At 43.5% G+C, this 12,235-nt stretch overlaps 1 protein-coding gene across 1 annotated transcript; it reads left to right on the plus strand.

The window, feature by feature from the left end:
* Positions 1-4,375: 4,375 nt before the first annotated feature.
* Positions 4,376-12,043, plus strand: LOC124046606 (F-box only protein 33). Its single transcript, XM_046367176.1, has 4 exons — positions 4,376-4,885; positions 5,693-5,803; positions 6,236-6,903; positions 7,209-12,043. The coding sequence occupies exons 1-4, from the start codon at positions 4,458-4,460 to the stop codon at positions 7,472-7,474; spliced, it is 1,473 nt and encodes a 490-aa protein (XP_046223132.1). The 5' UTR covers positions 4,376-4,457; the 3' UTR covers positions 7,475-12,043.
* Positions 12,044-12,235: the final 192 nt, after the last annotated feature.

A 12,235-nucleotide genomic window follows, 5' to 3' on the forward strand; every position in this document is an offset into this window, starting at 1 on the left:
TGAGATAAGGTGCAGACTAGGCAGCAGGCTGTCAGCAGCCTGCCAGTTTAGTTAGTGTAGTCAGCTCAGCTATCCCCATTGAGACCGTGTCTGTGCCTCGATCTAGGTTCACTTTAGCAATCTCACTGGAATAAAGACCTCCTCCATGCCTGTCATTATTGAAAAAGATTATGATATCTCAAAATACGGCTACTTAATGTTAGATCCCTCACTTCCAAGGCAGTTAAAGTCAATGAACTAATCACTGATCATAATCTTGATGTGATTGGCTTGACTAAAACATGGCTTAAACCTGATGAATTTACTGTGTTAAATGAGGCCTCTCCTGGTTACGCTAGTGACCATATCCCCACGCACCCCGCAAAGGTGGAGGTGTTGCTAACATTTATGATAGCAAATTTCAATATACCTAAAACAAAATGGCTGTGTTTTTGTCTTTTGAGCTTCTAGTCATGAAATCTATGCAGCCTACTCATTCACTTTTTATTGCTACTGTTTACAGACCTCCAGGACCATATATAGAGTTCCTCACTGAGTTCCCTGAATTCTTATCGGACCTTGTAGACATGGCAGATAATATTCACATTTTTGGTGACTTTAATATTCATGGAAAAGTCCACAGATCCAAAAGGCTTTCGGCGCAATCACCGACTCAGTGGGTTTTGTCTCCGGACCTACTCACTGCCACGGTCATACCCTGGACCTAATTTTGTCCCGTGGAATAAATATTGTGGATCTTAATGTTTTTCCTCATAATCCTGGACCATCGGACCACCATCTTATTATGTTTACAATCGCAACAGGTAATCTACATAGACCCCAACCAAGGACCATCAAAAGCCGTGCTATGAATTCTCAGATAACCCCAACATTCCTAGATGCCCTTCCAGACTCCCTCCACCTACCCAAGGAGTACAAAAATTGGTTAACCACCTAACTGAGGAACTAAATTTAACCTTGCGTAATACCCGAGATGCAGTCACACCCCTAAAAACAAAAAACATTTGTCACAAGAAACTTGCTCCCTGGTATACAGAAAATACCAGAGGCCTGAAGCAAGCTTTCAGAATATTGGAATGGAAATGGAACTCCGCCAAACTGGAAGACTTCCGACTAGCTTGGAAAGACAGTACTGTGCAATATCGAAGGGCCCTCACTGCTGCTCAATCATCCTATTTTTCCAAACGAATTGAGCAGAATAAGAACAATCCATAATAAATAAATAAATGTATACTGTCGCAAAGCTAACTAAAAAGCAGAAAGAGAGGATGGCTTTCACTCCAGCAGTGATGAATTCATGAACTTCTTCAACAAAAATATCATAATCATTAGAAAGCAAATTACGGACTCCTCTTTCAATCTGCATATTTCTCCAAAGCTCAGTTGTCCTGAGTCTGCACTACACTGCCAGGACCTGGGATCATTGGAAACACTCAAGTTTTTAAAATCCTATATCTCTTGACACATTCGTGAAAATTATTATGGCTTCTAAACATTCAAGCTGCATACTGGACCCTATTCCAACTAAACTACTGAAAGAGCTGCTTCCTGTGCTTGGCTCTCCTATGTTGAACATAATTAATGGCTCCCTATCCACCGGAAGTGTTCCAAACTCACTAAACGTGGCAGTAATAAAGCCTCTCTTGAAAAAGCCAAACCTTGACCCAGAAAATAAATTAAAACTATCGGCCTATGTCAAATCTCCCATTCCTCTCAAAAAAATGGGGCAATCTGTTGCGTAGCAAGTCACTGCCTTCCTGAAGACAAATAATGTATACGAAACGCTTCAGTCTGGTTTTAGACCCCAATCAAAGAACTGAGACTGCACTCATGAAGGTGGTAAATTACCTTTTAATGGTGTCAGACCAAGGCACTCCATCTGTCCTCATGCTCCTAGACCTTAGTGCTGCTTTTGACACCATCAATCACCACATTATTTTGGAGAGATTGAAAACCCTAACTGGTCTACACAGACAAGTTTTGGCCTGGTTTAGATCTTATCTGTCGGAAAGATATCAGTTTGTCTCTGTGGATGGTTTGTCCTCTGACAAATCAATTGTACGTTTCGGTGTTCCTCGAGGTTCCGTTTTAGGACCACTATTGTTTTCACAATATATTGTACCTCTTGGTGATGTCATTCGGAAACATAATGTTAACTTTCACTGCTATGCAGACAATACACAGCCCTACATTTCGATAAAATATGGCAAAGCCTCAAAATTGCCCTCCCTGGAAGTGGATGGGGGCATATTTTTTACTTTTAAACTCAGACAAAACAGAGATGCTAGTTCTAGGTCCCAAGAAACAAAGAGATCTTCTGTTGGATCTGACAATTAATCTTGATGGTTGTACAATCATCTCAAATAAAACTATGAAGGACCTTAGCGTTACTCTTGATCCTGATAACTCTTTTGATGAACATATCAATACTATTTCAAGGACAGCTTTTTTCCATTTTCATAACATTGCAAAATCAAATCAAATCAAATCAAATTTATTTATATAGCCCTTCGTACATCAGCTGATATCTCAAAGTGCTGTACAGAAACCCAGCCTAAAACCCCAAACAGCAAACAATGCAGGTGTAAAAGCACCTGTGAAACTTTTTGCCCAAAAATGATGCAGAAAATCTAATCCATGCTTTTGTTACTTCTAGATTAGACTACTGCAATGCTCTACTCCCCGGCTACCTGGATAAAGCACTAAATAAACTTCAGTTCGTGCTGAACATGGCTGCTAGAATCTTGACTAGAACCCAAAAATGTGATCATATTACTCCAGTGCTAGACTCTCTAAACTGGCTTCCTGTGAAGGCTAGGGCTGATTTCAGGGTTTTACTGCAACCTACAAAGCATTATATGGGCTTGCGCCTACCCATCTCTCTGATTTGGTCCTGCCATACATACCTACATGTATGCTACGGTCACAAGACGCAGGCCTTCTTATTGTCCCTAGGGCTTTCTATAGAGCTCTATTTTTATGGAATGGTCTGCCTATCCATGTGAGAGACGCAGACTCAACCTTTAAGTCTTTATTGAAAACTCATCTCTTCAGTAGGTCCTATGATTGAGTGTTGTCTGGCCCACGGGTGCAAAGGTGAACTGAAAGGCACTGGAGTGATGCACCGCCCTTGCTGTCTCTGCCTGGTGGGTTCCCTTCTCTCCACTGGGATTCTCTGCCTCTGACCCTATTACGAGTGCTGATTCACTGGCTTACTAGTGCTCTTCCTTGCCGTCCCTAGGAGGGGTGCGTCACTTGAGTGGGTTGAGTCACTGACGTGATCTTCCTGTCCGAGTTGGCGTCTCCTCGGGTTTGTGCCGTGGGGGAGATCTTTGTGGGCTATACTCAGCCTTGCCTCAGGGTAGTAAGTTGGTGGTTTGCAGATATCCCTCTAGTGGTGTGGGGGCTGTGCTTTGGCAAAGTTGGTGGGGTTATATCCTGCCTGGTTGGCCCTGTCCGGGGGTATCATTGGACAGGGCCGCAGTGTCTCCCGACCCCTCCTGTCTCCCGACCCCTCCTGTCTCAGCCTCCAGTATCTATTCTGCAATAGTTTGTGTCAGGGGGCTAGAGTCCTTCTATTATATCTGGTGTAATTCTCCTGTCTTATCCAGTGTCCTGTGTTCATTTAAGTTTTCTCCCTCTAATTGTCTCTCCCTTCCCTCCCCGGAGGACCTGAGGCCTAGGACCATGCCTCAGGACTACCTGGCCTGATGACTTCTTGCTGTCCCCAGTCCACTTAGTTGTGCTGCTGCTCCAGTTTCAACTGCTCTGCCTGCGGTTATGGAACCCTGACCTGTTCACAGGGTGTGCTACCTTGTCCTGGACCTGCTGTTTTCGACTCTCTCTCTACCACACCTGCTGTCTCGAGCTCTGAATGCTCAGCTATGAAAAGCCAATTGACATTTACTCCTGAGGTGCTGACCCGTTGCATCCTCTACAGCCACTGTGATTATTATTATTTGAACCTGCTCAACTGCAATGAAAGTGCGGGGCTCAACTGCATTGAAAGTGCGGGGCTCAACTGCATTGAAAGTGCGGGGCTCAACTGCAATGAAAGTCCTCCACCTTGCGCACTTGAGCGGTATGGCAAAAATAACAGCACTTGGGTCAAACCATTTCTCTAAATGGCTTGATAAAAATTATACTACATTTGAAGATGCCGACAGTACAACTAAATGGACAACATACTATAGGGAAACTAAAAGTGTATCAAACAGATGTATTTTCATAAGGAAAACAAACTATGTCGGCCTGTTTCATAAGTGGGATTTTGCAGAGTATTGTTTTCATCCCCACGTAGTCATAGAAGTGGTATGATCCAATAGTATTGAACGCAAAGCTGCTGAATGTTGTTTGTTTTCCACACAGAGAGTAGCGGAAGAGTACCGTTGTCGCACAATCTTACAACGGTTATATTTACACTTTTGTTTGCGAATAATAGTTTAGTGGCCTGCGCCATGGCTCTGTGCGGGGGTGTTGGAGCCATGGCTTTACCAAGCGAGCTTATCGTCCACATATTTTCATTCTTGTCCGACCGTGACAAGCTTCGGGCCTCGTCCGTATGCTCTCGCTGGAGGGAGTGTCTGTTTTACCCATCGCTTTGGATGGAGCTCAAGTTGCGTGTCGGAGGTGGCTCGAATGGGGGAGGCTATGGCTCCGAACAGACCCCAAGATTAGACTTTCTCATGAGGAAGTTTGGCTCCTTCGTGCGCGAGCTACAGCTCGAGTTTGCCCCAGTTGAAGGATATCTAAGGCCATTGAATGGCGTGGAGGGCAGGATGGAATCTGTCGAAAGCGACCCTCAGTTCCCTGGCCGCTGGAAAGAGGCAATTATCACCTATTTGGACCAGGTGTTGTGTGTCCTCGGATGTATTCGAAACAACAGGTAGTTGGATACATCAACATAATGTTTAATGCGAAGTGCGTCAGCTACGCCATACTCGACAATTTGAGTGTGTTGGGTCTGCGTAGTCAGTGAGCTAACCTTTAGCTAGCCTAACTATAAACAAACCCACCATGTCATTACGTAATCGGGCCATGTCGTTCTCTTCGGATTTCTGCTTATACTGCCTGATTGACGTGTCGTTTTTCGCTTATTCAAGCTATAATCTAGCTACTTGGTATATAGGACATGTCAGTCAGAAAATCTGTTTTCTGCCTGGTATGCAAATGTTGCTAGGGCATGTTTTATAATTTGAACTGCATTGCTGCAGCAGTGGTGGTCAAGCTCAGGTAATTTATAAACGGAACCACTAAGGTCAGCAATGACATTGGCAGCATGCTTTCATTTACAAGTCCGGCTTCTCGAACCTGTACTAGCAATATGCCATGTACTAGAAATATGCCAATATCTTTTGGACACGTACTATCCTGAAAAGTTCCAGTTGCACTGCCACATAGGGAGACTAAAGCTGTCTTGAGGCATTTATTTGTTGGTAGTTCATTCCAGTACTCATTCAATAACAGCACACTTGTGAAAGAGAGCTCTAGAGATGTTGGTTGTACAGTCATATGAGGAATGCTGGGTTTGTGGTGTACACCAGTGATGTTGAAAGGTGCTGATTGTCACAGGCCTTCTGGAAAATTGGTGAGGGCGTGTTTGTTGCAGTGTACAATTAGAACATACTGTCACTGACCTCCACTATGTCTGATTGTCTGGTTTTGTCTAAAGCTCACTACTTTCTCACTCTAGAAATCTCCAGAAGCTGAGTCTGTATGGGGATACCTGCATTCTTCAGGATGAGGGCATTCTGGACAGTGCCTATCTCAACCAAGTTGACCAAGGGGGAGTGAAAATCAAAGAGTGAGTGGCTTTATATCTTGCCCAAGTTGACAAAATCACAATCACAGTACAAACTGTCCTCAGTTGAAATTCTGCCTCATAGAATTACATAACTAGGTTTATTTATTTAACCTTTATTTGATTAGGCAATTCAGTTAAGAACTCATTCTTATTTACAATGAAGGTGCCTTATGACAGATTTTGACCTTGTCAGCTTGGGGATTTGATCTAGCAATCTAGCAACCTTTCGTTACTGGGCCAATGCTCTAACCACTAGGCTACCTGCTGCCCCGGGTAACCTAATAGGATTTATGTTCTGCCTAGTTTTTTTTTCCTGTATTCATTTAGAGTAGGCTTTTATTTGCAGATATGAGAGTTAGACGTTATAAAGATTTTAACTTTCTCTCTCCTCTCTCTCTGTCTTTGTGTTTGTATTCCTCTGGCCTGAAATAGGATCCAGCAGCTGTTAGTGGAAGTTTTGTCTAACAGCAGGCAGATGAAGTGGCTGTCCTCAGCCTTCATGCTGGGTGTGGTGACCCCCTGCTCCCTGGCCTCTCTGTCCAACCCCAGTGCTGCCTCCCTGGAGCACCTCAGCCTGTTGGACAACCAGCTGCCCTGCCTGTCCTCCCCTGTGGAGCTGGAGCGCCTTGTCCACCTGCGTTCCCTGGCCCTCGACTTCTGTGACTTCACCTCTGAGATGTGCCGCCTGCTGGCTGGAGGACACCGTGCTCCACTACACCGCCTCTCCTTGATGGTGAATGGCGCCGCTCTGGAGGCCAAGCCGCTGGATTGCACCGCCAGTGAGGATGACTGGAAGGCCCTAGTCCGACGCTGCGCTAACCTGCGGGTCTACATGATGGCCCTGGATGTGTCCAGCCAGGACCTGCTGAGGGTGCTCAAGCCCAGCCTGCCCCTGGAGAGGATCCACCTGGACAGCTACTCCACCCTGGTCACAGACGGCACTCTGGAGCTCATTTCCCAGCAGTACAACAAGACCCTGAGCCACTTCGTCCTGATGAGGGATGACACCGGCTTCCCTGACCTCAGCGTCAACCGCAACGAGGACCCGCTGGTCCTACTGGCCTGGCGCTGCGTACACCTCTCTGTCCTGGTTATCCATGGTGAGTCAGCCTGGGTCAAAAGCTAGTATTACATAGCTCAACACTTTTAGTGTAGCCTAACATTTTAATGGGAGTGATTTACATTTAAAATATCATGGGTTCTAGTTGCGCAGATAAAATAACCAGCTATAGATATTTTCTATAGGAGTAATGTTATGTCTAGTGTGTGTATAGTGTAGAGGTCATATTGGCAGCATGTTGATTTGTATACCACAGATCAAATGGAGTTGGTTTGCATTCAGTATGCAGTATGTTTTTTTCTACAGTGGTGTTCAATGTGATTCTCCTCTGTCTGAACACCACAGGCTACACTGTGTGGTCCCACAACCTGGTGGCCATCTCCCGTCTACGTGGCTCCAGCCTCAAGGTCCTGGCTGTGTCCGAGGAGAGTATCGACTTCGACCCGGACCAGGGAGTCTTCATGGAGGGTGACCCCGTCCACAACCTGGTGAAGGAGGTGTCCCAGGGCCTGGGGCGCATCTGGCACCCCTCCATGGACTCCAACTTGGTCCTCAGCGAGCCCACCCAGCACTTCCACAGGGAGATGCAGAGCTTCAGCCTGGGCATGTAGACTAGAGCTACAACCGCCAGGCCGTGCCTCCATCTGGGTCGTGTTCATTAGGCACCAAACGGAAGAAAACAAGACAGGGAGGGACTACCCGGACTTGTCCAGTAAGAAACGCTCATCTTCTGTTTTCTGTTGCAAAACATTTTGAAATGTTTTCTGTTGCGTGCCCTAAAGAACACGACCCTGGTCTGGCCTGCTGCACATGCTCAGTGCTTGTCATGATGATATAATCTAAACCTTATGGGTCCTATCTCATTTGCATACTTTATTTTTAGTTTATATTTTCTTTCTTTGTAGAATGAACTAATCCTTTATATGTGCTGTGTTTAATCAGTATTAGCTCTATATTTATATCTATCTATATATATCCTGCTTATGAATAGGAGAGTATAGTTGGGTATTTGATTAGTAGCTAATTGAGCGATTGGTGTATGGAGGGGGCATTTTTTTTACACAGCTAGCTTACTTGTATTGCAAGTTTTCTTTTTGGTTTTGTCTGTTTGTTGTTTTTCTCTTAGCGAGTGCTGAGTTACCGTAAACTAACTTATCAGTTAATCCACCTTGGCTTTTTGCAATGACGGAATCCTTTGTAATTGCTTGTTCACCTTTTTAAGGGGAGATTAGTCCAGTGGTCTTCCGGCAGAAGGGGGGAGAGTGCTGGTGGACTGTTAGGCCCCCCCTAACCCCTCTCTTCCTGTCTGCTCTTTACTTTTGTGTTTTGGAGATAATATGATTGCTATGTTACGGGACTAAGATCCTGCTGGTTCTTCTCAGCCTAGAGGTGGGATGTGATACAGTTCTGTTGGTGAAACCAATTGCTGAGGTTTCCACACTGACACTCATGCTGAGGCCCTTTGAGCTGCCTACGTACAGCTGCAGTACTTTAGTCAGGGGTCAGCATTGACAGTTATGTGTTGCAGTTTGCTCTCAGAAAAAATCCTCTCTGTCTGTCTCAGGTAGGCAAAACATGATGATGATGATGAAGATGGTGGTGGGGGTGATGATGATGATGTATACTATGAAACAATCAGCTAGTCTGTCAGTTTAATCCAGTTTTTCTTGAGTCACAGTTGCCTTGGAAATCCCCTTGTGTTCTGGATTCAATCGTTTTTGCCATCAAATCTGCCCCTTTTACCACGGGGTAAACAAACTTAGTCGTACATTTGTTTTAAGATTAAGGTGTTGAAAGAGTTTAAAGAATGGCAAACTACTCCTTGCACGTATTTCTCTTGTTCACAGTTTTAGGGCAAAGTACTTGCTGTGTTGACTGACTCCAGGGCCACAGTGTTTCACCTGCTGAGCGTTGGATGGAGGGAGGCATATATTAGCTTGTTCCATATCTCAGGATTTTTGCACTTTCTGTACTTTTTTCCAATGAAGGCTTTATTTTAATGCAAAGCTATCTGTTGTTCTAAGGACCAGTGTGCGTGGTGGTGGGACTGAATACTGGATACTAATACTGGGGAAAGAAATCTTCCAACACAACGCACACCAGAGGTTGTTGGTTTTATTTTTCTAGCCCCGCCTCGTTCCCTCAATTGAACTTTTAAGAAGGTTAAGATCTGTGATGTCCGTCTGTGAAAAGACTTTTAATGACGTTTTCTATTGTTGTGTACTTGCTGTTTTAGAGCTCAGAGTAGTAGAGGGAATCTGAAGTTGGTTGCTCAGTGGTAGAATGTAAATGTGAAGCTAACAACCTTTTTTAATGTGTAAAGTTGTCTGCTATCCAGAATTCCCCCTACGTACGAATATCTTCTTCTTTATCCTTGCTTGTAAAGCTTAGGGAACCAGTCCTGACTGATAAGGCAGTACAGTGTGTGGGGCCTGGAATAGGTGACCTCTCTGGTAGGCCTCTGCTTGTTCTGTGCTGCTGAGATGTTGTAACATTCCAGAGAGACGAGAGTAGGCTACATCTCTTGACCTTGAGTGGTTATGAAGCCGTCGGTCGGCTATTGCTTCTTGTTGCGTTCCTCCGTGCCCATGACTTTCATTGGTACTACCAAAGCCAGCCATTTCAGTTAAAGAATAGATAAAGTACTGTATATTGAGGAAAAAATGATCTTGCATAGAAACATCTGACATCAGATGGCAAGAAGTGTGTGTGTTTGAAACATGGATCACAATGTCACAATCAGCCTGTGGAATCCACTACTAATCTGTTTAGCTGTTGCAGTCAGATATGAGCCTGCATGCAAGGTTCCACTCGGAGTAAACTTAGTCTATCTACGGTTTATGCATGAGAAGCATCAATATGGGGAAAAAGTAATATTGAAACTATATGCATGTTAAGAGGGATTCTAAAAGTGTTCAAGTCCTGTCTATTTTTAGTACCACACCAAAAAGGATAGATAATATTCTATATTTGGAGTTAACTTGTTTGTGCTGAACAGGGGTAGGGTAAGACCTTGTTAGAGGTAGAGGATGACGAATGCCAGTCAATTGTTACAATGTGTAAAACATCCTAATGTTGCATTCATGCTGTGCCTAAATCCAGAGGAGCTTTAATTTCAAATGTTCCATTTGTTCTGCGTTCGTTTCCAGTTCATTGTCTAGTACCGCATTTGACTACCGTTACAGAAACATAGCTCATTTACGCATCAGTGTTTTTTTTTTTTGGTGTGTTTTGTTTAAAGTTTCAAAAGTGCATACATCAGAGAAGGGGGTGTATGGTGTGTTTGAAGTAAAACATGGTGTACCACTTTCTCACCAGTGAGCAGGAAACAGCCTTTCTCAGGGTTACTGTCAGTTGCGGGAGAGGAGGAAATGATTTCCATCGCTCAGGCCTCAACATCATAATGAAAGTTAGGATCAATCTTTTTTCCAACAAGTCACTGGATTTTAAAAACGTTGTGTCAGCACGTCTGCGTCAGCTGCCAAAGATCACGGTGTGAAACAACTCTTAAAGTGCCCACATGCTGGCAGAGGGCAGGGCCCATGGCTGATCAGCCGTGATGTACTACTACAACTACTCCTTTACAACTACTACTATACTTCTAGAAATATGATATACTTACTGAATAGGGGGTGAAGTTGGACCACATGTGGTGCACAGCTGAGCTGTGGATTGGTCAACAACAGTAGAGCTCTCTCTCTTTACAAATGCACCTGTATCACTGTGAAGAGTGAATGTAATTTAAGTATAGATAAAATCAAGATTGGTTGATTCTATCAGACCAGTACGCTGCTAAGAAACGTGTAAGGAACATTCCACTGGGGAGTTAAAAACAAACAAAATGGCCAAATGTCTGCATGAGATGACTTATTTTTTTTACTGTTTTATTCTTTGTTTTGAAGGGTAATGGGATCCAGTAGGTAGGTCACAACTGGTCTTTTGATGAAAATAATTGTTTGCATAGAGGTTGTGTAGCCCAGTCTTTCTGCATGTTAAAAGGCACAGGAGAGCAGACGGGATATTTTGTTACTATGGACAAAAAGACCAGTTGGGTTATTTGTAGGTTACAACTGAGGTTGGATCCCCTTTTTTTATTTGCTATTTTATTATTTCTGAACACTTTTTATATGCATTTGCAATCCAAATCTCTCTTGAGTAGGATGAAGCTGTGTAGCTACAGTGAGCTGCTTGGAGGGCAGGTCTAACTGTTGCCTATAGAAGTGTATTGCACTCAGAAAGCTACAGTACCTTACAGCTAAATGAACTCATGCCAGCCTTAAGAGTGTAAATGCTTGAAGTTAAGAGACCTGAGTGAGGAGAACTGATGCTTTCTGTCTTTGGTTTTATTCCATTATTAAAAACCTGAACCACTGTAATACCACAGGTCCACTGTTGTGAGGGTCAGGAGGGAGGCGAGCTTAAAACAAGCCACATCTCTTAATGGCTGGCTTGCATTACAGCAGTCAAACTATGCAAGTGGAATGCATATAATCCAGTGGATTTTTTTTGTCACTTACAAATGGAAATAACTTGCTACGATACTTGGCCTTATTACAATTATTATTGTTTAAAGATCTTGATTCTTCGGAAGCCAAACTGTTTCAAAGGCAACCGTGGGTTACAGACATGGTCTCTATGAGACTGGCCAGCAGGCCCCAGTTAAGTGGTACGAATGTCGTGCATTTGTTTAAAATCAGGACAGTTTGCAATAAAATAAGTCATACATTACAAGTGGCAACCACGGGGGCACGAGCAGTGCGAACACCTGGGCTGCGTCCTTATACATTTTTGGGAAAGAAAATAACTCTCATTGCATATTTGTATATATCAATACATATACTCTTATGCAACATGTCTGGGTTCTATTTATGAACGAGGTTTGTTACCATCTTAAATGTTTAAATATTTGGACAGGTGTGTTCTGTTTCAAGTGAGCACATAGCATTGGATTTTATATGTACATCTGCTAATGGGAAATCCACTGGCGCATGTGTGAAAATGCCAGGTGTGGAGAGAATTTTATTGATTTAGAAAAGTGATCCAAGGTTTCAAGATAGCTAAAGAAGGAAAATCCTATGAAAAAAAAACCTAACTGACAGATTGGGTAAACCAGCCGAATGTTGATTTGAATCAATGTTGAATGCTTCTTTTAATCAGTGAATAAAAGCATTATAAAGACACATGGTCTTTTGTATTATTCATTCGTGTTTCTGATCCTTAGTTTATTGCAGTATTTAATCTTGTGCAACATCTCACCCTTAATATTCATCAGGTGTAATTTGACCTTACAGGAACATGTCAGAGCTAGACGCCGTTGGACGTTTGACTTGGCACAGCTTATGGTTTAGATCATGAGGTTAGCTATACCTGAA

This window comes from Oncorhynchus gorbuscha, linkage group LG10, assembly GCF_021184085.1.
Source record: "Oncorhynchus gorbuscha isolate QuinsamMale2020 ecotype Even-year linkage group LG10, OgorEven_v1.0, whole genome shotgun sequence".
NCBI classification, from domain to species: domain Eukaryota; kingdom Metazoa; phylum Chordata; class Actinopteri; order Salmoniformes; family Salmonidae; genus Oncorhynchus; species Oncorhynchus gorbuscha.

What these genes read in the sequence shown, in the direction of transcription:
- LOC124046606 (XM_046367176.1), top strand. Translation starts at nt 4,458, where the DNA reads ATGGCTCTGTGCGGGGGTGTTGGAGCCATGGCTTTACCAAGCGAGCTT. An exon ending in GGGGGAGTGAAAATCAAAGA is followed by an intron (nt 5,804 to 6,235) that starts GTGAGTGGCTTT and finishes GGCCTGAAATAG; the next exon opens with GATCCAGCAGCTGTTAGTGG. An exon ending in CTCTGTCCTGGTTATCCATG is followed by an intron (nt 6,904 to 7,208) that starts GTGAGTCAGCCT and finishes TGAACACCACAG; the next exon opens with GCTACACTGTGTGGTCCCAC.